At 41.1% G+C, this 25409-nt stretch overlaps 2 protein-coding genes across 3 annotated transcripts; one reads left to right on the forward strand and one right to left on the reverse strand.

The window, feature by feature from the left end:
• Positions 1-2171: 2171 nt before the first annotated feature.
• LOC118407352 lies at positions 2172-18337 on the reverse strand. Of its 2 annotated transcripts, none has more exons than XM_035807817.1 (12): positions 18109-18337; positions 16154-17038; positions 15298-15493; positions 14422-14625; positions 13790-13872; positions 12682-12874; positions 11671-11925; positions 10189-10415; positions 8559-8691; positions 5796-5978; positions 4919-5076; positions 2172-3800 (listed from the first exon to the last, which is right to left on the reverse strand). In XM_035807817.1, the coding sequence occupies exons 2-12, from the start codon at positions 16922-16924 to the stop codon at positions 3609-3611; spliced, it is 2595 nt and encodes an 864-aa protein (XP_035663710.1). In that variant the 5' UTR covers positions 16925-17038; positions 18109-18337; the 3' UTR covers positions 2172-3608. The 2 variants fall into 2 exon arrangements, with proteins under 2 accessions (XP_035663710.1, XP_035663709.1); XM_035807816.1 differs by having other exon boundaries at positions 14413-14625.
• A 138-nt stretch (positions 18338-18475) lies between these two features.
• On the forward strand, positions 18476-24475 carry LOC118407354 (DNA-directed RNA polymerase II subunit RPB11-a). Its single transcript, XM_035807819.1, has 4 exons — positions 18476-18597; positions 21290-21379; positions 22734-22908; positions 23862-24475. Exons 1-4 carry the CDS (start codon positions 18545-18547, stop codon positions 23892-23894), a joined length of 351 nt encoding a protein of 116 aa, XP_035663712.1. The 5' UTR covers positions 18476-18544; the 3' UTR covers positions 23895-24475.
• The last annotated feature ends 934 nt before the right edge of the window (positions 24476-25409 follow it).

The following is a 25409-nucleotide window of genomic DNA, read 5'->3' on the forward strand; positions in this document are numbered from 1 at the left end:
GCCTAATTGGTTAGGGTAATCCGATCTGGTGCACTGATCTTTTTTTGCTTTTCTATATTTTCACCACTCAGAACGATACTGCTGTACATTGATCTGTTACTTTAGTAACGTTTTTTTGCTTATTTTCAGCAAGTAAAAAAATATGAAACGCCTGGATATAGTATCGAGTTTTCAACGATATGGCGACGGTTTCTTTTTTCAAATCGCGACGACTGCGATTGAGAAAGGAAGAAAATGCCTTGGTTTGTGGAATGAAGTTCAATTTCGAACATTTCAATCTCCAAATTGGGTCCCTCGAGTTCTAATATCTTGTATATACAATGTACATGTAATGCGTTGTGCGGTTCTTTTACTGTAGTATGATTTGGTCGACTTTGCATGCTTTCCCTTAGTTCTAGAGAATACGTTATGATTTTATACTTTGTATGTACAATTATCAGGTCTTCTAAAAATAAAAGAAAACAACAATAAATACAATTCTCTTTTTGATACAAGATATAAATTCTCCTTCTATGAAAGAAAATTTCATTACAAATAAAAAGCCGGAGACATAGTTGTAACCCACTGGGTAGACAACAATTTACAAACGAAACAATCCCTGATTACGTTGATGAAGGTAAGACAACTTGGCGTGCCCAGTTCCTCATTGTCTACAAGTATTTAGTTACAAATGCAGTAAAAACACCAGGGTAATAATGCCCACTTCGGGCGACTTTTTTGTGAATAGTAAATGATTTTATCAAATTTTCTGATACGCACTCAGACTCAAAAGACCGAGGCTGTATCTGGATCTGGATAACCGGTAATAACCGCTCTTTGGCGTAACAAACCAGCAGCTGGGTATATTACACTAAACAACCCGTCACACCTAACTTTTGCACCTCTATCTACAAGCGTCCTTTTTTTCAAACTATCCAGAGAAGATGCCCCTACTGTACTTGGTGATAACAAATTCCACTCTACGATAGTTCTGGGAAAAACAATTTTTGAACACATCAATCCTAGATTGGTAACTGTGGTATTTCACTAGCTGTTGTAGTTGTTTGTACAGAATCTGGCAGCTTGTATACGGGCCCCATACTGTAGAAACAAAATGCAAATCGTTGTGAGTGCCTAACTACTGAATGGCTTATACAAGATTGTGTGAGAAAGAATTCCCCCTTTTCAGCCCGAAAGTTCATGAATAAATTTATTTAATAAAAAAAATCGGGAGCCTGAAATCACTTCAATTTGGGGTTGTGTTAGAATTTGGCGGCCTTTCCTGCGTTTATGTTACATATAATTAGAGGGTGAACACTTTACTGGGACTACTCTCCAAGCAGAGGTTAGGCTCCGGCTGTTTTTTAAACGTTGTTTTAGTCGTTTTTATCGGGCTTTCTATTTTGTACTGTATCTTGTATTGCCAAAACCTAACGTTCGGCTGGCGTACTTCAAGAAATGTGACAAAATAGAAAGCCCGATAAAAACGACTAAAAACGTTAAAACAGCCGGAGCCTAACCTCTGCTTGGAGATTACATTGGGACACGCCGCAAGGGGATTCTGACCTCCTTGATTGGGACTAACGTTACCTCCTGTTCTATAGAGGATTAGGTCAGGGATATGTTGAGTGGATTGTATAGATAACACCCACGCGCGCATCAAGTTTCGTAGCCATAACCTTTTTATTAGCCAGTGTACTCACTACAAGACTGAGAGAACAGTTATTTTAAGTAATTGCAGCCATTTCACCAAGCTTCTTCTATTTAAGAGACTACTACAATGTGGTATGCACCAAAAGACTGTGTTTCTACTAAAATCACAAAATCGACTCATCATATGCAGAACGTGGGAGTAATATATAATACCCCTGTCACATTATCCACGATCTTGGGGCGTATCGATGGAAGGTCGGCCATATTTAAGATCGACAGAGGGTTGCGCGTATTTTTCACCTGAAGACCGTCCCTGTCACATATAAGCCATACTTTGTACCTTATACAATTTTTGTGCAATAAAGCTATTATTATAAGCGAGGCTCGGACGATTGCCACAGAATCGTCGTCCGATCGTTTTCGCCAAATGTGACAGGGGTATAATCAACCACTGCCTTCAAAGAAAAAGAAGTCAAACCCATGCAAACAATGGTAAGCATAACACTTTAAAGTTGATTAGACATTATGATAAGTAAGTCTAAAGGCACTCCATTATCTTATTTTTACTTTTAGACTGAACAGCCTATAGGTGTGATTTTGTATACAAAACATTTAATCAATTAATACATGTTTCAGCCTCAATCAGATAAGTCATAAGCAACCAATACAATGTCATGTAATACAATATCATGGAAATCATATAAAACACATCATCCCTATGCAAAAGCTATCTACCACTCTCAGTTTGTGACCATAGCACCTTCAAATTATAGGACACAAAAAAACAGAAGTTTGACTGTAGTACCCTAACAGGTCTCTAGGGGCCCACAATTTGAAGTCTCATGAAGACCTTTCCACATAACGAAAATTATATGTATCATGATTAAGACAATGCATTCAGACATTCTGAACTTATTGCGTTGACACACAGGCATGCAGACACAGAAACGCTGCCGAAAATATAACCTTCTTGGCGAAGGTGACTAATACCTAGTAGAAAAAACAACAAGGAAGTTCTATTGACAACAAATAATGGTTGACTAACTCACTTAACAAGACACTTAGATGTCAGGAAGAGAGATTGGAGATCTGAATAAAAGAGGGAACCTTGAAATAACTTGCTACATTCATTCAAAATATACATTAATTGTACCAGAATCTTTACGCATGTGACATCACATCCATAGAGCTAGCTAGCTATGATCATCATCAGCTATGATACAAGTTCAAATTGCATACAGTTCATACAAACATTTTTTACAAAATATTTACAACCTTAACTCTAGTAAATGTCTGTACAATAGGTAGGAGCACAACTGCAATTGGCAACAATATCTACCCATTTTATCCCAAATGTCAATAAAAAATTCATTCATTGAAAAATTCACAATGTTTGTTAACATATCAATAAAGGTAGAATACCTTATTGTACACTATACAAGTACAGGTTGCAACAAACACTACTTTACAGATGCATAATATACATAAATGTCAATCTCACATTAGAATCATACTTAGTAAATTCTACTATTTCTCACTTCTTTGTGATAGTGAAAATATAAAATAAGACAAATCTAAATATAAAACACAACTAATAAATTTTCCTATATTCATGATATGCAACTGTATAACTTGAATGCTATGTTTCACACAATACAAAGAACATCATTAACTTAGTTTACAGGCAAAATTTGCCCCTCAAAATACAGGAAGTACCATGATTTCATACTGTCAACATTTCACAAGTTTCACAGGGGAAGAGGACCTTCCATATGATTGTCGGCACATGCGTCTGCACTCCACATGCTAAAAATGTGTTCAGCAATATTGTGCCCCCCCATACCAAATTAGCTGCCTTTGTACAATGTAACTCCTCCCACCATTGATTGTAATTGTTTAAGTATTCTAATACAATAAAGTTATATATATGAGAGATTCAAAAGCGACAGGTCACCTAACACTCTTTCTCCTAATGACTATCCTGTCTTCATTCCCTCCTGATACAAAACAACATCTTTGCCAAACTTGTCAATGCAAGTGTCCATCAAGTCTAAGAGTGTGTTCATGTCTCTGTCCATAGTAGATATCAAGCTCTCCATGGAGTACTGGCCAATGTGCAGGTCCTGGTTGTGGGAGGGGGGCAGGGCATTCTTGACTTGCTGGAAGACCTGGGCAGAAAGAAGATGACAAAATGTTGATAAACTTTCAAAATCAAAAAGACTGAACATTTGATGGACTAACTTGTGATATGAATTGACTTTATCAAGTGTTAGCATTTTCTCCTAACAACTGAAACGAATTTGATTATACAAAATGTACTGAAAGGAGATTTGTAATAGGGGAGGGTGGGCAAATTAGGCTGTGCAATTTGTGGTGGATTTCAGTTTGCAGTGAAATGGTCAATGAGCTAAAAAGAAAAAGCTATCAGGTCGGCCTGGTATAAAGCCGAAACACAGTTTTCATGGACTTGTGCAGTTTCTGCAAGATGGAGTCAGCTCTATCCTGCTGAGCTAATAATGTACAGCCCCTGTCCGAATTACCTGTTGTGCTAAGTTACAGCTCCTCTTGTCCCTGGCTATGTCCTTACCTGCTGCGCTAATGAACAGCTCCTGTCCCTGGCTGTGTCCTTACCTTCAGAATCTATGCTATATAAATGGACAGCTCCTGTCCCTGACTGTGTCCATACCTGCTGTGCTAATGAACAGCTCCCGTCCCCAGCTGTGCCCTTACCTGCTGTACTAATGAACAGCTCCTGTCCCCAGCTGTGCCCTTACCTGCTGTACTAATGAACAGCTCCTGTCCCAAGCTGTGCCCTTACCTGCTGTGCTAATGAACAGCTCCTGTCCCCAGCTGTGCCCTTACCTGCTGTGCTAATGAACAGCTCCTGTCCCCAGCTGTGCCCTTACCTGCTGTACTAATGAACAGCTCCTGTCCCCAGCTGTGCCCTTACCTGCTGTACTAATGAACAGCTCCTGTCCCAAGCTGTGCCCTTACCTGCTGTGCTAATGAACAGCTCCTGTTCCCAGCTGTGCCCTTACCTGCCCATTACTGGTTGTCTCCTTACCTGCTGTGCTAATGAACAGCTCCTGTTACTGGCTATGTCCTTACCTGCTGTGCTAATAAACAGCTCCTGTCCCCTGAGCCATATCCTTACCTGCTGTGCTAATGAACAGCTCCTGTCCCTGGCTGTGTCCTTACCTGCTATGCTAATGAACAGCTCCTGTCCCAAGCTCTGTCCTTACCTGCTGTGCTAATGAACAGCTCCTGTCCCCAGCTGTGTCCTTACCTGCTGTGCTAATGAACAGCTCCTGTCCCTGGCTGTGTGCAGCACCATGTAGAGGTGCTGTGGGAAGTGACAGTTGTGCAGGTAACGCAGCAGCTTGTCCTGGTTCTCTGGACTGCCATGGAAGGCAGCGTCAGCTTTGGTCAGGAGCAGCCGCCGACCTGAACAGAGACAGGATCAATGTTGTACTCGTTTAGTTTGATTGTGCATTGCTTGTTGTTGATTTGCTCCCATCAGTAGACTGCCCCATTGACCCCAAATAGTGATTTGGTCCTATGCGATCCCAATTTTTGGTGGTCATGGTCGCGTTGGCCAGGTGGTCACTTAATGCTTACGTCAACAGGGGAAAATTTGTGGGACTGAGAAAAAGTGGTCGTAATGACCAAGTGGTAGGCTTGAAAGGGTTGGTCACTTGGACAGGTTTGAATGTATATATAGCCAAGGTTACTCAATCTAGCCGTTAGTATTGAGGGCTGGTTGCATGATAAAAGCAGCTACTGTCACATTCAATTTGAATTAAAACGTAAACTATACCTTGAAATCAACAAATCTTTCCAAGTTGTTCACACATTAACGACAAACAAAATAAAATCTTCTGGCTTAAATTGTCCAACCCGTTTATTTACATGTGTATGAATACATTGGACTATTCTGCCACTGCATACAGAAAGGAACTTATTCACCCTTCAAATAGATTACATTAAGTAGAAATAGATGTCATTTCCCTTTTCATCTAGCTATCTGTCTATATAATTATATACATATTTCATTTTCCTTCTTTGTGAAGAATGTAACTCTCTATACCACTATTTTGCATTGTCTGCTACTGGCCTTTTGGCAAGGTCTAATTTATCAAGTCACCATCAACAACTACAAGTACCTCTGATCCCATAGAGAGATGAAGGTAAGGGCAGCCTGGCCAGCAAGGTCAGCAGGATGTACTCAAGGTCGTTGTGCTGCTCCGCCCCCAGGGGGGTGACAGCCTGGGTCAGCTCGGCCAGGGCTGGGATGGTCAGGTGGGTTTTCACAGACACTGGAGCTGAGATCTGTGCTGACATGGTACCTGATGGACATAGAGAAAAGGTTCTTAGTGACAGATGTGCAGATGTTGGCACACTGGTGCACAGATGGTCAACAGAAGAGCGGCACGGTTTGTGATGAGTAACCACTGCAGGTCTGATGTCAGTGTCACTGGCGGGAACTCACTGCCCTCCTACAGGACCCGAAATGGTTGTCACTCCTGTCGCGACGTCAGAATAAATGGCTTAGTAATGATGTACAAGGTAACCAACGATCTGGTGGCCATTCTGGCTACTTGCCTCTTACCAGCACACATGAGTATCCATGCTAACCACTCACATAAGTACAGAACTCTACGATGCAGGTGTTACACTGCAAAGTATGCCTCATACGCTAGGACGATTCCCGAGTCAAACAGCCTCTACCCCCACATTGTCAACAGCCCATCACTGGACAAATTCATAGTCCAGACGTTGGGTCTCCTCCATCTGCGTGATATTCCTACCAGGAAGTTTGCAGATTATGGACTTGAACTAGAACTGGAACTAACACCCTCCGGTTTAATTTGGAAATTCCATTATTATTTGGGAGTGACCTCCCAGATCTCAGCAACCGTGCACCCAGATGGGCTAATATCGTAAGATGTAAGTATAAATGATGTAAGAAATATGTAGCAGCCAATAACGATCCCCTGGGGATTAATCTAAATTGGCATAACTGTACATAATTATGCATAATTATGCATAATTATGCATAACTTTTGAGGGTTATGCATAATTATGCATAAGTTTCCAATGGTTATGCATAATTATGCATAAGGTTCCAAGAGTTATGCATAATTATCCATAAGGTTCCTAGTTTTATGCATAATCATGCTTGTTCAAGGGTTATGCATAAGGGTTCTGATGATTATGCATAATTCTTGGAACCTTATGCATAATTATGCATAACCATTGGAAACTTATGCATAATTATGCATAACCCTCAAAAGTTATGCATAATTATGCATAATTATGTACAGTTATGCCAATTTAGATTAATCCCCAGGGGGTCGTTATTGGCTGCTACGTATTTCTTACATCATTTATACTTACATCTTACGATATTAGCCCATCTGGGTGCACGGTTGCTGAGATCTGGGAGGTCACTCCCAAATAATAATGGAATTCCCAAATTAAATCGGAGGGTGTTAACTGCATCTGGCACACCAAATCTGTGTGTGTGTTTTGGACAGACAATCCCTGGGACTTGGTGGGCGTCACTCCACCGTCAGGGAAAAAGTGGTGTAAAGTGCCTTTCCCAAGCCTAGGGTAGAATATTGGGCCATGGTAAGTATCAAGCCCAGGACCTGAAGTGGTTCTGACTCTAATGCTCAGACTGTTACTAGTGTTAGGCCACACCGACACACCATTGGGCAGACAGCTGCTTTTAGAATTATCACGGTAATGGCAAATTACGTACACTTCAAAAACATGTTAAAAATGTATGTCAAACATATTGGAAAATGAAGCACTTCTACAATCACAAAGTCAAGAGATCCTTAAAAGGGCCACCAAATTTTATCCTACTTTTTGTAAGATGTGACCACCTATTTGCTGCTGTGCAATGTGAGCTTATCACAATTGCTCTCTGATCTTGATGGAGAAGGTGACTGATGGTTACTCAAATGTTGGTTGAATAAAACACTTTGTTTTGCACAAAAAATTTTGTTATTCAGTGATTGCCACAATGATGAAATATTTCACAGGTCCTCAGTCATATGACCAGACTGGAATTTAGTTGACCTTCATCTGAAAATTCCACCAAGTACGTAATATCCGATTTTCTTTGCAATCTGATAGCTTGACCAAGTATGTCCAAAAGCAAGATTTTTTTCTGAGCTGCTCTATGGACGCAACACAAATAAAGTTCATGTAAGGACGTCATGATTTGCAGCGACTTACAAGACATCTCGAAAAAAAGCTCAATGACAGGTACTCAAAGTTGTTATGTGCTGCTCTGTACGTCTTGGAAAGAACTCCCCACAAAGAAACTGCTATATGATATTGGGATCTATCCCCACCCCCCCATATCATGTTCCACCAGACTGAGTGTTGCTTCAGAAAGCCAATATCTAAAGCATGAGAAAAGGCTGTCACAAAAATCCTCGATATGGCTGAAATGGACAATACACGAAGAGTACCCCATCATATATGGTCCACCCCCTGAACACGAGAGACAGTCTTTCTTCCTTAAAAGCTTTCCATAATAAACCATTCATATAGTTATTACATGTACCTAGCATACAGCTAGGAGGAGTTAAAAAAAGTTAAACCCTTCCCGCGCCTCATGGCACATAGGGCGGCGCCCATCTCTATTTCCTTAGCCCTGGGCCACACAAAGCAATCACTACAGCAGGGGGCTATGTAGTCCACTGGTAGTGGTGTGTGTTCAACTTCCATACTCTTTCCCGAATGCTGAGTGCTAAGCAGAGAAAGCAGCATGTACCATTTTTAAAGTCTTTGGTATGACTCGGCTGGGGATCAAACTCACGACCTACCGAATGCAGGGCGAACACTCTACCCACTAGACCATTGCACTGGTTCTGGATGTGGAGGAGGAGACAAGATAACGATGTCCTGACCTGTAACCCCCCCGCTTCTGTCCTTGAGCTGAGCGAAGTTGTCCCGTAGTGTCCCCACCGTCTGCACCAGCCCCATCTTCTGCAGCTCCACATGCTCCAGGTGCCGGCTGCAGGTGGGAACCATCTGGTACAGCTGGGGGAAGGAATCAATCAAGAGCTCATTGTTTAGCAACAAATTAGGATACTTTTTTTAATAAATGTTTTTGTTTTTTACATTTTATACTAATGTTAGGTTTTGATATTTGTCAATCTGAGGTACACATACCTTGTCGTCAAAGTCTTTACATTTTCAGGTAAAATTCAGGGAGTGAAAGTCTGCAAACTCAGATTTTTGTGGTCATTAAGCTGAATCTGTTTCACACAAACTCACTTTGATGAAAGCCCTACTCTCATTTGTGAACAGTTAAGATGTGTGAACTAGCACAGGCACAGGAACTGGTTACTGAAGTTTAGGTAACAGATCTGGACCGGGAACAGTCATGAACTATTTGACTAGTAACTAAAATAACATTGTACAATTCAATAATGACACAAACAGTTGTAATAAACTAGCCTGTGCCATGTGTCCTCAGTTTTGCAAGGGTATCTCATATTAAAGATGGCATTTTGATTTCAATGCCATATTCAAGGAGGTTCCTTGCTATACTACTGTACTTTCATATTCATCTTTGCTAAATGTTGAGCTTTGTGGTTAAGTTTTTATGCATATAATCAAACAACGGATAGTGAGTGAGCAGGGCTCGAAATACACTTTTCAGTCAACTTGCACCAGTGCAAGTTAAGCCAAAGGTAACTTGCACCAAAAGAAACTTACTTGCACAACCCAAAATAGTGAACTGTTAACCCTTTATTCTTCTTCTGAAAATTTGCAAATATATGGGGATACATAAAGACCACATGTTTGGATATTTGTTTTCCAAAGCGTATTTTATTTTGGATTTCAAATTGTACAACAAATGTGAATTTAGGCTTAATTTAAGACAATTCAATGTCTACAACTTGATATGATCAATAGATTTCTTCTGGACTCTTCGAGTGACTTCCATCACTATTCTTAACCATCGCTAGAACAACTCAATACAAACACATATAACTGGAAAATCCAGTTGATCATATCAAAGTCACTAAATTGTATGCAAAATGTATTTACTCATATGCAAATCAAGGTAAGACAACACCATAGGAATTATTAGCATTATAGAGATGGAATTGTCTTCAAATTTTGTTTACCTGGATGTCTAACCAAGTTTAGAAATAACAAATTTAGGCTATTTTTTTATTCAGTGTTGTTTTCTTTTACCTTTCAATGGCAGACAATATTCTTGGTGTGTGTAAGCTTTTTCTAAAGTCAGGTATTAGTGGATAAAAGTAACTTGCACTGGTGCAAGTTTGGTCCAAACTTACTTGCACCACACCAATTTTACATGCACAAACTTGCATATGCATGTGGTATTTCGAGCCCTGGTGAGTGAGTGCATCTTCAAAAGTCACAAATAAGAATATACTAAGTCTTAGATTTTGTACAGTACATGGTATATTAAGATCTGCTGTTTTGAACACATACTGAAACAATTCTAGTGGTACTGTACATTAGACATTGTAGTAAGAACTGCTAGTGCTATGGTCTTACCCCCATGAGTCTGTCCAGTTGATACACCAGTAACTGGGACAGGTGGAACTCCTCTGGTCCTGCCTTAGACATGAACATTGCCTTGAACACCTGGCCTGCTGTATCCTGTAAGGTCACAGTGAGCTGTCCCCCGGGGATGGCCTTACCCCCCGCGGGGTGCTGGAAGTTATCTGCCGAGGTGACGCTGCTGTTAGCTAGGATGGATGCCCACTTCTCATCAGTCAAACCTGCAAAGTTAACATGTAAACAACAAACATCCTGTTCAGTGTCCAAGAACTGTCACTGGACAAAGTACGCATCTTGGATTGGTTTGTGAGGGGTGTAAAGGAGGCCATTTATATTAGGGCGCATCAACCCTCTCTGAACCATGATGGTGGTAGGTTCCACCTGCCGCCATTTATGATTTGCTGCTGATTACTGACGTCATCCAATGACTTTCGGAACATCAGAACAGCGAATTATCTATCTAAAGAAGGTCGGAGTCCTAGACCGAAAATTTATGGTGAGTCTTTATGTTGTTACTTTGAAACAAAGTTTAAACTTTTTTCATTAACTATATTTGTACATATAACTATAGATTATATAAGTGCAAATTTTATCATCCACAGGGTATTCTACTGTTATTCCTGATTTTTTAATGTACTGTTACTGTATGTTCACTGTTTTCACGGTGAAGACTGTAACGTGAACTTATCATTACTGATAACAAATAATTCACAGAAGACAATTTGAAAGTGAATTAAAGTATATCCATTGTTTTTAAATCCAGGTTATAAAAGGATATCAAGTCAACAGTTTCAGATTGTAAAATTTTAGGAATAGCACAGTTTTAAACCACCATCTGTCAACTTGATATCCCTAAATACATGTGTAATCATGCAATTTTGATTCAATTGTAACAGTCCTATGCACATAAATTTTTGACAGTTTAAAAAAAAGCTTTTGACCATAGGGTAATTAGTACAAGCAGCTGCAAAATTAGCAAATATATACTGGAGCCTTAACGGCAAAGGTCCTACAAATGGGCAGAAAAATTTTCTGCGGACGCAAAGTATTGTGTTTGCAATTGTAGCAGTCATGGTTAACATAATACCACTACCAATTAAAAATTCAATCTTGAAATAGTTTAACTGTAATATCCAACACAAAAATTGGACTCACCCAAATTTTTGACAGCACAGCATCAGTCTTTGTCAAGGAATGAACAGCAGGTTTCCACTTAGTTACTCAGTGAGCAGTGGATCATAGGCTGCAGGAAGTCTATGGCGCCCACCGTCTCTACTCAGGGAAGGTTGTAAAGCTCTGATTTCACAGGAGAAGTGGATTGTTCATTCCTTGACATTAGACTGATGCTGTGCAGTCAAAAATTTGGGTGTTGGAAATTACAGTTTAACTATTTCAAGAATGACTTCTACCAACACAGATGAACTTTCAAGTTAAAGATTCAATCATTATGCATTTCCTATAGTTATTGGCCCACACCTTTCCATCCACAGTCCCTCATCAGTCTCTCCTCTCTCCTCCCCCTCAGGTCTCTCTGTTTCTGTAGCTCCTCCTCCACACAGGGCTGCTGCTGAAATACACTCTTCTGATTGGCTGAGTGCTTTTGTCCAGTAGTTTGATTGACGGCTGGCTGAACCCTACTCCCACCCTTACTCTGTGGCTTTATGTAAATTGTTGTTCCCTGGTTGGCTGCTGGATCAGATGCACCATTCTTCAAGAAGATAGTCAACCATCCTGTAGTATCATATATATATAAAAAGTCATATAGTATATCATAAGAATAAGATATGATAAGAATATCAATCATTGAGACACACTGAATGTAGTACCTACATGTGTATTCAATAATCATACTATAGTTTTGTCTTCCATATATCACAAAAAGACCAAACAGTAGGGGTGGGTACCGGTAAAGTGTAATGGTACAAAACCGCTTTTTCTTTATTGGACCAGTCCAGAAAAAATGGACCTGAAAAAATTTGGTGACCGGATATTGGACCTATTGGAAAATGAACAGATTATATGATCAGGCATTCACACATTTTGAGGCTTACTGGTCGAAGAATATAACTAGAGCAAAGTAGAGTAGAGTCTACAGTCATTTTCTACCAAGTTTTACAATCAATCGTACAGAGGCAGTTATCCTTGTAGGTTTTTATAATGTCAGCGGGAGTCCAATAGTATACTCCACAAAACAGATTTCTTTGTTGCGAAATGGACTGTCTTATTGTTTTGAGTATAGTCTATTCACAAGTTTTGACATACTGAATCAGGTTCAGGTTTCAGACCTGGACCTGATCCTCTGGACCTGAACCAGACCTGGACATGAATTTTCCGTACTGGTACCCACCCCTACTAGTACCCAACAGTGTACCTGAGTATCCTATCCAACCCTAGTCCAGGGTACCATACCCACCCCTGGTCCAGTGTACTATACAGACCCCTGGTGAGTACTGTCAGTTTCATGTCTAGTGAGCAATTGTGATTCACCTTCTACACTGTGATGAGGAATGGAGACAAAAGCTCTACATCTCAGATCTTTGTCACACTTTAAGATGGCATCCTGCAGACCCTGTGCCGTCAGCACACATCCCCAGTCAGCACGGGAGTTGGGACAGGGGTAGTCAAACTTGGCCTGGTAGTCGGAATTCTCCAGCTTGATGTAACCATGGGCATTTGGTACCTATGTGGGACAGTACAAGTCATGGTCTTTTCTTTGGCAGTCCAGTTAAAGTCTTAGATTTACAATGAGCAAAAAAGACAACCCACAATTTCAAACCTATTGAGTACATTTCATTACAAGTCAGACTTATGTAAAACTGTAATATCTTAACACCGCAAAATTTGCATACTGACACATTGTTTGATCACCTGTTGGAGTCTTTCACATATCATGATATTTTTGCCACTACTTTATCAGAAATTACTTTTATCAGAAAACATGTATACATAAAATTTATCTGAGTGATACTATATATAGTTATACAAGTATGCTTGGGTGTAATAAGTTAGTAGGTTTGCATTAATACTAAAATTAATACTAAATAAAATCATGGCTCATCAAAAAAAGTATTCCTGTTTCCTATATCTTAGCATCATTTGACTTTGAATTGGTCCTAGGACAGATCCCGATCGCAATCTGTACTTAGTCTAGTAGAATCGAAGATTGACCTAGGACAGATCCTGATTGCAGTCTGCCCTAGGACCAAGTACGATCGTGATCTCTCCTAGGACGATCGGCCATTCTACTGGATCGTGATCTCTACTGTGACATAATATAACAAACTTTGATGGTACAGTCCCCTTCTGAGAATGGAAGAACAGAAGTCAAAGAAGAACCTATTAAGTATGTGAATGACCCTGTAAGAGATAGACTGACAACATTATAAGGGAAGATCTCCCCAACCTATACAGTGCCCACCCTAATTATAGGGTGCAATCAAGCCTCCACATCTAAGTGTGAGTATGTTTAATCCTCGCCTGACGGGAACAACAGACACTTAACTGGATGGTGAGTGTGCATGTGAGTGTGGGGTAATGTCTAGAACACTGCTGAATCAGTGGTCAGTACTGAGAATTAGTTAGCTGGCAGTCTGACCTTCTCCTGACCTTGTCCCTGGTCCTGTTGACTGGGAACTGCAGGGATGATGGGGTGGGGGGCATCGGTTATTGGATCATCATCTGCAACAAAAAAACATTCATATAGGGTCTGCAGTTTGAACTGTCTTTGAGTGACTGTGTCATTGATGAAATAAAATGCAACAGCTTTTAATAACATTCAACGATATCATTCAATGAGGGACATTTGTACAAAATATACACCCTTCTGATGTTACCAGGCAAGTTTCATCCCAGACCTCACAGTGAACAAAGCAGCCTGTTTGGAACCTGGCATCAAAATTTGTGTTAAATATTCTTTTAAATTGCTCAGAGCAAACATTGTGATGACTCCAAAAAGTGAATTTTTTTCTATTGTGCTGTTAGTCTATGGAACACCCGACCACCAAACGTCAAATCTCTGACCACTCTTTTGACCACTTTTTAAAAGGCAGTTTGTTTGTAAGTTAATTCATACATGTATGTCTCTTTTGATCTAATAATAGTATAAGCTGAATGTCTGTATACATGTGTATATTTATTTTAAATTGTTTGAAACCCTGGTAAACTAGCACTAAAGTAACGGGCTATCACAATAAAGGAATAAAGGAAGGAACTTATTACAAATCTGACCTTTGTAAATGAGGAGGAGCTTTTCCAGCAGCTCTTGTGCATCAAGTGACAAACTGTCCAGCTCCCACAGGAGGTCCTGCACTTTGTGAGCAACCTGCTCGGGGGCGCTGCTGACCAACAGGGGGCGCAGGAAGTACTGATACACATTGTGTAGATTAGTCTTGGAATTGTAATTCTTGCAGCGGAAGTTGGAACATGGAGACCCTGTGGTAAGAAATCAATGGGTAAAGATTTGGTACTAGTACGAGTTAAAGAATGGACAAACAGTGATGATGATGGCTGTTTCTTCGTATCCGAAGATCAATGGTAGGCAGACAGGTTGATTAGACGACCAGTCTGCCTGGCCTGCACGTGACTTTTTAAGGTGAAGGAGGGGTGTGCACTTTCTTCTCCGACCTCTCGTCTACTGGCGCACTAAGTCCTACAGTGACAGAACTGTTTTGCCACGTAAGATGGCCCCAGCAAATGCAGGTTTATTATTTGGAGTTTCCATCTCCTAGGAGGACTTCCGACCAAGGACGCAAGGGGTTCCTCCTACCCCCGACTCGTGTGTCATGGCGGGTGCGTCATGCCCGAACATGCCCCTATGGCCTGTCACCACAACAAAGGCCTATCACTGCCACTAGCCGCAGCTATGTACTCATTTACACCTGAGTTAGGTGAGGAAAGTCGTGTAAAGTGCCTTTCCCAAGGGCACAAGATCGGTGACACGGCAAGCGGATTTGAACCCGGGACCTCTCGGGCCTGAGACCAACGCGCTCCCGATCGTGCCACGCGGTCCCACATTGGACAAACAGTAAACACTGGGTAATTACTGAGACTGTGCATTTGCATAAATCTACTTGATTGTAGAAAACATTTTATATTGTGACTCACTAGCATCCAGTCCCTCCAGCTGGCAGTCTGCGTGTGAGTTACAGACAGGCTCCGTCCCCACCAGACTTCCCACCCCCACCAGCCGGATGGACCCTTCCGACATCATGAACATGCTGTCTGTGAAGTTGGCCATGAGCAGATCTCCCATGGACGAGCGCTGCAGAACTCGCAGTAAACTGGCTAAGTCCAGGCAAATCTGAAAACGGTAGGAATGCATGGGGACATTATTAAACAGCTTAACTATAGTACCGACAATAGTTTCATCAGGTTGGTAGAATATAGGATATAAGAGAATTCTTTTTTACCAGCAGGTACATGTACTTACATTGCTTAATTACATTTCGATGTCTTTCAGACACCTTCGTCAGAGTTTCTAACTGGAGTTCTGCTTCTCACCGCTATATGTAGCCGATGTAGGTGGAGCTTTTGCGGCGAGAAAAGAATCCCAAACAGTGGTAGCGGTACATATAGTGGTGAAAAGCAGAACTCCAGTTAGAAGCTCTGACAAAGGCGTCTGAGAGACATCAAAACATAAGCAATGTAACTTATGTAAGTATCTGCTGGTTGTGAAAAAGAATTCTCCTAGTCCTATATCCAGTAACTAAAGACAACATAGTACATGATTGCAGACAAATAACAATAATAACATTTTTGAGAAAAATAGGCCTTCATTTGCACAAATCATATCTAGAAATATTTCTCTAATCATGATCATCAATGGACCCCTTCTTAAGCTATTCTCTTTCAAACTCTGGAATAAAAAATTGTAGATTCTGCCTATAATGTTTACTAGTACACATACTCAGACACAGGTATTTGAGATAATACAGTTCTTATGATTTTATATGTAGCATACCTTCAACCTCTGTCTCCATGGTAAAGTCTCCAACCCAGAGTCATGGATGGGAGTTCCCATCTCCGTGACTAGTGTGACTCCCTTGTCCTGACCGGTCCCCTCCCCACGCACACAGTACCCCAACATCCTCACCACATTTGGGTGAGTCAGTTCTTGGAGTAACAGAATCTCCTTAATCAACTTGTAGCTGGGGAGAAGAAAGCAGTCCTCCTTCTTGATATACTTCTTTGCTTCCAGGCATTTCTCGACTTCCGGCAGGTCGACATTCACACTCTTCACTGCAACCAGCTGTGTTCCATACAGTCCCTTTGCCATAACTTTGCCCCCTATTTTTATAATCCCGGTAATTTGTATAGCATCGATGTCCCTACACCCCCACATGCTACGCTGGTGTGTCTTGTATGCAGGTCTTGCCCCTGCTTCGTTCAACCCAAAGAGAACAGAATCCAGGTCTAGACCCAGGTCTTCAAGGTGTTTTCCCTGACTTAAGTTACCAACTATATAGCTGAGTTTATCGTGCAGAAAGTCTCTCTCTGCGACAGCGTCTAGAAGCTGCTCGTTAAGCCGGCTAACGAGGCTCTGTAGACCGGAGATGTGGCGCCACCTATCCTCCGTCCGGGCACTGTTCTTAGTGTCCCATATAGTAACGAAGCTGCCGAGTTGTAGATGAAGTAACAAGTACACGATTAGGAAGAGAAGTGGGAAGAGCAGGCACTTGCGACCGATGGCTTTTCTGTTGGATGTGGTCATACTGAGATAAGGGAGGAGCATCTCGGTGATTGTGGAGTCTGGAGGGGGTTGTGAGGCACACTGTTGTTTGTTTAACAGCAGGATTCTGGTCTAGTCCCCTTCTTTACTACATCATATCCTCGAGCAAACTTGCATCTGAAATGACAAATTGCAATTTAGAATTGGGCAATGCAATATCTGCAACACCTATAGCTACCTACAGCATTTTACAGCACCTACTAAAGACCCCTATCTACAACACCTAACGTTACCTAATAGTACTAGCACAGCACTCTACAGCTACAACACTTAACAGCTGTCTATAACACTAACATGTACCAGGATAAGTCTGTGTAACACAAACTCTGAGCACTGTCCAGGGTTGTTACTGGGAGGCCGGACGGCTATTGTGCGAGCCGCTACAAGCGAGATTTAATCAGGCTACTTACAGCAGTCTACATGTACAACACCTACCTACAGCAGTCTACAACACCTACTTACAGTGCTCAGTCTACAACACCTACCTACAACAGTCTACAACACCAACTTACAGTAGTCTACAACACCTACCTAGAGCAGTCTACAACACCTACCTAGAGCAATGTCTACAACACCTACCTACAACAGTCTACAACACCAACTTACAGCAGTCTACAACACCTACCTAGAGCAGTCTACAACACCTAACCTACAGCAGTCTACAACACCTACCTACAGCAGTCTACACCACCTACCTACAGCAGTCTATACCACCTACCTACAGCAGTCTACAGCACCTACCTACAGCAGTCTACAACACCTACCTACAGCAGTCTACAACACCTACCTACAGCAGTCTACAGCACCTACCTACAGCAGTCTACAACACCTTACCTAACGTTATATACAACACCTACCTACAGTAGTCTACAGCACCTACCTACAGCAGTCTACAACACCTACCTACAGCAGTCTACAGCACCTACCTACAGCAGTCTACAGCACCTACCTACAGCAGTCTACAGCACCTACCTACAGCAGTCTACAACACCTACCTACTTGTACCGCAGTCTACAGCACCTACGACCTACTAGTACAGCAGTCTAAAACTACCTACCTACAGCAGTCTACACTTTGACTGTGATGATCCACAAGAAACCAAGGAGGTCCCCTCTTTCAACCTCCTTGAGGAAACTAACCATGGGCAACAATCAACACTAACTTTACGTGACCGTTACGTTATGTACCGTTATGTTACCGCAATCGGCCACTGCTCTGTCAATTGTGTGTCTACAGGGGATGGTTCTTGTGCCTGTGGCCTCGGCAGCTGGTCTGCAGTACTCTAACCTCATCTCGCCGTCCCCTTCCCACCCTGAGATGCAGTTTAACTCTAAACTTGCTCAGCTCTTCTGCTGGAAAGCGGCAAGCTAAAAACCTCAGTACATCTGTTTGTACAGAAAGCACCACTACAATTTATGGGGGTGACTTTAGATATTTTACAAGTACTGCATTAACGATTTATTTGATTTCAACATTAGACATATACGGTATTTTTACAAAACGTTTGATCAATTTTGTGATTTGATATAAGTTCATTAAGATTACAAAATACTTGTCACCTCTATAAACAAAGTGGACTGGTCTTGATGACGTCAGAGTGTTGAGCGTACACCAGCACGCGACATGAACGCGCCGCCGACTTTTGAGTCGTTTCTGCTTTTTGAAGGTGAAAAGAAGTAAGTATTACTGATGTTGTCGTTTTTAACTGTGATATCTTAATGTTGGTTGAGGGTAAGGTCGTCACAAATGCGGGGCTTCCTTTGTTTTCGTTTCAGCAAACGTAAAAATGTCGTAGGTGGGGAGGGGGGCGAATCGCGTACTCACGTGAACTTCTTTTGTGATTCGGTAATTCGGCAAGGAAGCCAAATTATGTACCTAACCCTCTCCAGGTACATAGAGCGGACATACAGGTTCAGTAAATCATTCCCTTACTAGTATCATGCTCACGCAAACACCTGCGCCAAACACCCATTGTGTTTGAAAACTACATAGGCTACAAAAGTCTTCAGCAAATAATTTGATGTTGATACTGATAGCCTCAAAACGAAAGGAAGGAGGAGGAAAGGAACTACATTCAAGTGTTCATGAATGCGCATGTGCCCAGAATTGCCTGAAAAACAGGTCTACGCTGTTAGGGATGCGTACCTAAACCCACATTTAGGTACAGGTCCGGATTCGAATCCAGAGGTTTAGGTACAGGTCCGGACCTAATGAGTCCGGACCTAAATGCATGGCATTGAATATTACATCATAATATTATATTATGATATGTTATAACAGCAAAACAATGTATCAAAAAGGGTAGAAGCATGTTTGAACCAATAAAAAACGTGTTTATTATGGTAGACACATGATGCAACAAAAATTTGACCCTTGTAGTTTTTCCCTCACTGGGGCTCAGAGACTGCTATGGTGATTTCACAGTAATTTTATCTGTCAAAGTGGCCATCCCCTAACCTGTTATCCTGCCTGGCTTGCACTAATTAGATACAGGTCCAGTACCGGTACACAAGGGTTCCGGTATTTTTGTATCTGTACCTAATTGATTGTACCGGTACTGTATCGGTACACTGTACCGGTACGCATCCCTATACGCTGTCAAGCGGGGAGATACTAAAAGACGTAATACCATAAATTACCACGTAAGACCACGAACTACCAGGTTAAACATCACTGGACTCAAATATTATGTGTGCACATGTGTTCCCCACATATATAAACATCTTGTGGTTTATGGGCTTAAATTTTGAAGATTATTTTTGCCTAAGAATTCGCAAACCGACACTGCCCCGCGCGGCATGATAGTGCTGACGCCATGGCGGGCCGGGTCAATCAACAACACGGTTTATCTTGTAGTGTTTCAAACAATTATGTTTTATTCTTGAAAAAAAAAAAAACAACCTTATATAAGTTATACACGTAGCTGGAACATTCTTCAACATAATTTTACCAGCGTTGTCGTCGTGTTGCATGTTGTAACTTGTAACGTTAAACCCTGGACGCTGAAGATTTTGCGGCACAAGCGTGTCACTACCCAGACCGACCTGATAGAAATTGGAATCAAAAACAACTAAACCCGGACAAATTTTTACGTGACAAACTGACTAAAATACAACTGTTTAAAACGCTGCAAAGATAAACCAGGGTACGATGTTGCAAATATGACAAACTTTACGGTGTCTTGGCTCGCTGTGTTGACCCAGCCTGCCAGCACTATCATGCCTCGCGGGGCAGCAGCGGTTTGCAAGCAGAATTCTTTGGCAAAAATACAATTCTAAGCCCATAAACTACAAAATATTTGGTTTGTTACTTTGTATATGTAGGGAACACATGTGCACACATAATATTTGAGTTCCGTGATGTTTAACTTGGTAATTTGTGGTTTTACGTGGTATTTCGTGGTATTACGTCTTTTAGTACTACCATGCACTGACCTTAGATCAGGAGCTTTTGATGTATTGTTCCTGGTAAAATAAATGAAAAAGTGAAAAGTGAAGATCTGGAATCTCCATCAATCATCATCATCTATCCCAGTGTACAAAATACTTTTCTGAGCCAGGTTGCACACTGTGCAACCTGGGGCAAAAACTAGGTTGCACAACTGAATTTCAAGTTGCACCACCTACAATAATATATTCACTAATCTCTGAAAAAAATACATACTTAACCCTTTACTATCATTTACTTATAAGCTTGTTTGTTTCAAACTAAAAATTAAGTAAATTGACAACAAAATAGAGTTCTGAGGCTCAAAATCTAAGTTGCACCCTGTGCAACCTGAGCTTAGAAGTTAAGTTGCACCAAGCAAAAAGTGGTTGCAATGTGCAAGTGTGCAAGTGGGTATTTTGCACGCTGATCTATCCTCCTCTTTTAAGAGGTGCAGCAAGTAAAGCTCGTCTTCCAGAACAGTCTGTCTTTCATCGCTGTGAGAAGCTCTGGGCCCTGCAGACCAGTTTCTGACTCTATTGAACTATGATCTCCATCAAAAGACTAAAAATTATGGTTGACATATAAGTACAGCTCTAAAACATGTCAAACTTGCTCGTTGCAGCAGCCCTTATGGTCAGATCGTCTTTTTTGGCGACGATTGATGCCGATGCCCGACTTGTCAGTGTTCTGGTGGCAAGCCAAATCCTTGAAATTGCCAAATCCATACGCCAGTTCTAATTTTAAAAAAAAAACTTCTTTTTTTTTTAATTAGAACAAAATTGAGAATAGGAACTTAACATGGTTTTTGAAAGCCCGGAACTGGTTCCCAACGTCTAGTTGTTTTCGTGTTTTTTGCCTGAACTTAAACATATAATAAGTGCAATACCAGTCAGGTGTACACAGCACTATGCTAACGACTTACCAAACTTTGTTTTCCAGAATTACCATCACTAAAGACACCAAGGTTCCCAATGCTGCCCTCTTCACTGTAAACAAGGAGGACCATACCCTGGGCAACCTCCTCAGGGCGTAAGTATGCTGACTTATTTCTGAGTTCCACAGGGTAAAGTGCTAGACATACAACAAGATCCACCTAGTGGTCGTAGGACACCTTTCATTTGTGATGCTTGTTGCATGGAAGTTGGCCCTTGGTAAGGGTGGGTACTGGTACAGAAAATTAAGGTCCAGGTTCAAAGGATCAGGTCCTGGTCCGGACCTGAACCTGAACCTGATTCAGTATGTGAAAACTTGTGAATGGACGATACTCAAGACAATGGTCCATTCCACTACAAAGAAATCTGTTTGTTGCAGTATTTGAGTCCCACTGGCGTTTTAGAATCCTACTAGGGCTAACTGCACACTATACAAATTACAATTGACTGTAAAACCTGGTCTGGTAGAGATTACAATAAACTGTAACTTCGCTCTTGTTATTTTCTTCAACCTGTAATCCCCAAATGTGTGAATTTTTGCCCATATAACCTCTTTATTTTCTAATAGGTCTAACATCCGGTCCACCATCTGGTGTACCGAATTTTTACAGGTCTGGTTTTTCTGGACTGGTCCAATAAGGAGAAAAAAAGTACAGTGTACTGGTACCCACCCCTAGCCCTTTGTGTACACCAGGCATTGTATGAAAGAAATCCTTTTTTCTATTTTTCAATTTAGAAAAAAATCAAGTTACAATGTTTCAACAACAAGATTGTAAGGGCCAGTGAGAAGCAGATTTAGTTAGACTAATAATAAAAAAAAAAAAAAGTAATATACCAATATATATGCAAGTTGTACTGGCCCAATCAGGTAAGTGCAGGACAACAAGAGCTTGCCCAATTCCAATCCAGCATTTTTGATTGGCAATTAGGTCAATGAACTTGTCCAACCCTGCACATAGTGGTGCGTACCTAAAGCCCGGACTTGGAATTGGACCTAAACGTTTAGGTCCAAGTCCAAAAAAAACCTAAATGTCCGGAGCCAAGTCCGGACTTGCAAAAAGCTATCTGTCACTTACATTCCTTATTTTGTTCTATTCCATCTAAAACCTTCCATAGACAGTGCAATTTGCACTGGAAAAAGACAAAACACATTTCGTGTTTACACTGGCTGTGTATCATTTTCATGTATTTTTCACATTGCATTTCAATTCATGCTAATATGCAATTTTATATGCACCACCCCCCTCCCCCTAAAAAAAAATGCACATAATATGCAATGATGGGTTCAGGTCCGGACTTATAAGTCCAGACCTGAACCTGAACTGCTGGACCTGAATCTGAACCTGAACCTGAAATTGAGTTTAGGTACGCACCACTACCTGCACACATACCAGGTTTTTTCATACGTAGTAACGTAATATATATTTTTCCTTCTTCTCACCCCCCTGCAGGCAGCTGCTGAAGGACCCCCAGGTGATATTTGCGGGGTACAAGGTTCCCCACCCCCTGGAGCACAAGTTTGTGCTGAGACTACAGACCACACCTGACTACAGTCCACAGGAAGCCTTCACCAACGCTATCACAGACCTCATCAGTGAAGTCTCTCTTCTGGAGGAGAGATTCAAGGTACTGTATACAGGGTTCTACCTAGGGCTGTGTACCTAACTACCTGTACAGTCAAACCTGTCTATAGCGGCCACTCAAGGGACTGGAGAAATATGGCCACTATAGACAGGTGGCCACTATAGAGAAAATGCTGATCAATTGACCATGTGCACAAGCAATAAATTACACATGATTTCAGTTCCCACTCATCTTTTTCACCAAGTAACATTGTCTCGATCATCTCAAAATTCAACTGACCCTGCCAAACTGAATCTACCGAAAATGATTGATATTTCAATACGCAATGTTGGTAAATTCGCCGACAAAGACTTGCACTCTAACGTTCAAGGTACGCGTACCTTCCCCTACCGCCATATATACAGCCACTATATGGTCGCAATAGGCAGTGTTTTTGTATCTACGAGACCGGAAACCGTGTGGCCATTGCCGATATAGACTATTTCTTAATGCTTAGGCCAATGAAAAAAATTCATGGGACCGACAAAAAGTGACCGCAATGGCCAGGTTGTCGCAAAGGTGGTCGCTAATACAGGTTGGACTGTACCTGTACGGTTACTTGTAAGATTGTTTAGGTACCTATACTTGTCAGGGCCTACATGTAAATATCTGTGTACCTAAATACCTGTACCGTACTTGTAAGATTGTTAAGGCACAGGTCTGGACCTAAATATCTGTGTACTAAATGTTGACACCACTTTTTAAGACAGTTAAGTAAATCCCAAATCAGCGATAACAATTGTGATAATCTTGCAGTTAAAACTTAAAGAAAACTTGCTATCTACCCATATCTCACTGACTGCATTCACACCAACACACACATGAAATTCAGAATGCCTAGACTGAAGCACCCTTCTTGGTGAAGGTAACAAGGAATTATTCTCACTCTTTCCCTTACTTAGTAAGACTCCAAGTACTTGAGAAAATGTGCAGCATCTCTTATGTCTGTCTTACAGGTTGCAGTGAGAGAGAAGGAGGGAGTGGAGTGATGAAGAAAGAGTCTACAAGTCCACAACCATCTCTCATCTCAACAAACTCCTGTGTCACTGAGCCAGTCTGGGAAACATTGCAGTTGAGAAGAATTGGGACCTGGACACATTTAACATGGCTTTCTATGTAAAATACATTTCCTGTCCTAATTTGCCTATTTGCAAACATTATTTACTTCAACGTTATAGCCACCAACACAATGGTAACATGGGGGAAAGGAGACTTCATTGTTAACATTAATGTTAAATTAAATCCAATATCTGAGACATATTGTATGTACGGTATACTACTAGTATCATGATACAATAGCTAGGATCGACTATGATGTTAAAACAGCAGGGTCTCATCAAAATGTGATCAGTGGTAGGTCCTGTAAATAGTTTTTTAGTGTTGGCCATTCACAATGTCAGATAGTGACTTATAGATATTGCCACCAAGAACTCAAGATTTAAAAGTTTTGCTTAATATGTATAAAAGTGCAGTTTTGTTAGTGTGAAGGGGGTATCTCTCTGAATCTTCAGTGTGTTGGTGGCGACACTGTGCTCAACAAATTTCATCATTAAAAACAAGTCTTTTTACACTTTGTGTGTTTTCATGTCTTTTTAGTCATACTTGTAACATCTATTATCATAATACCGGTACGTTTACGACGATTTCTCTAGCCATACTGATTTGACAAATTGTCAACGCATCATTTTCTCCAGTTACATGTTGCTGTTATAGCTTACCCTTGCCACTTCTTCTGTGTAACTTTTCTGCCACTCTTGTCCTGCTAAAAGCGTAATATTGTAATTGTAACACGCCGCGGAACTACACGGCGAACGGGCGCGTGGTTGGGAGGGGGTAAAAAATACCGGTAGGAAGAAACACGGCACAATTAACTGCCGCTATGTACATTTATACATCCTCTGATGTTCCTTCCTTTTCTGTCAGTAAATGCATAAAACATAAACCTGCATGAGCATACAAAATGTCATGAGAAAACGGACGTATACTGTCAAGAATTTTCATTTAACTCCTGTCCGTCACAACCGCTATGACGTAACACTTCACCGTTAGCGTAGATATAAAAATGGCGGGAAAATGGCTGCGTACGTTCAATTTTGCCCATTCAGTCGTAGATCCGGGCTATTATGCAACGGTTCTTCACACTTTTACATGAGTTGTAGGTCACCAACAGAAATTCAAGATTGTTGTTGAATCATGTTCGTCTTGTGCCGTGAGCATGTGTAATTATGATCTATAAATTTGGCAATGAATGTGACAGTGTGTTCGTCCCACGACGAGCTGCCTACCCCGAAAAAGATACTGAAAACTTTTGGCCTTGTTGTCTTCGAATGCATTGTTATCGATGCTTTGTAAATGATGTATTGGACACCTAGATGTCTGAAGTGTGCACAGCTCAGAAATAACTATTGTTGCATGTGTAGATCTCTTTAAGTTCCAGTATTTTTAATCTACCGGTATAAGTCTTACTACCGGTATTATGCCAATGCATGTTACATATTGATTAT

The sequence above is a fragment of the Branchiostoma floridae genome, unplaced genomic scaffold (genome assembly GCF_000003815.2).
Source record: "Branchiostoma floridae strain S238N-H82 unplaced genomic scaffold, Bfl_VNyyK Sc7u5tJ_1320, whole genome shotgun sequence".
NCBI lineage: Eukaryota > Metazoa > Chordata > Leptocardii > Amphioxiformes > Branchiostomatidae > Branchiostoma > Branchiostoma floridae.

Bases quoted from the DNA above. Each gene is read 5' to 3' on its own strand.
- LOC118407352 (XM_035807816.1), bottom strand. From the start codon at position 16,924: ATGCTCCTCCCTTATCTCAGTATGACCACATCCAACAGAAAAGCCATC. The intron at 13,873-14,412 runs GTAATAAGTTCC...TTTTTGTTGCAG, and splicing joins CATTTACAAAGGTCAGATTT to ATGATGATCCAATAACCGAT. The intron at 3,801-4,918 runs GTAAGGACACAG...CTTTCTGCCCAG, and splicing joins GCTGTTCATTAGCACAGCAG to GTCTTCCAGCAAGTCAAGAA.
- LOC118407354 (XM_035807819.1), top strand. From the start codon at position 18,545: ATGAACGCGCCGCCGACTTTTGAGTCGTTTCTGCTTTTTGAAGGTGAA. The intron at 18,598-21,289 runs GTAAGTATTACT...TTTGTTTTCCAG, and splicing joins CTTTTTGAAGGTGAAAAGAA to AATTACCATCACTAAAGACA. The intron at 21,380-22,733 runs GTAAGTATGCTG...ACCCCCCTGCAG, and splicing joins CTGGGCAACCTCCTCAGGGC to GCAGCTGCTGAAGGACCCCC.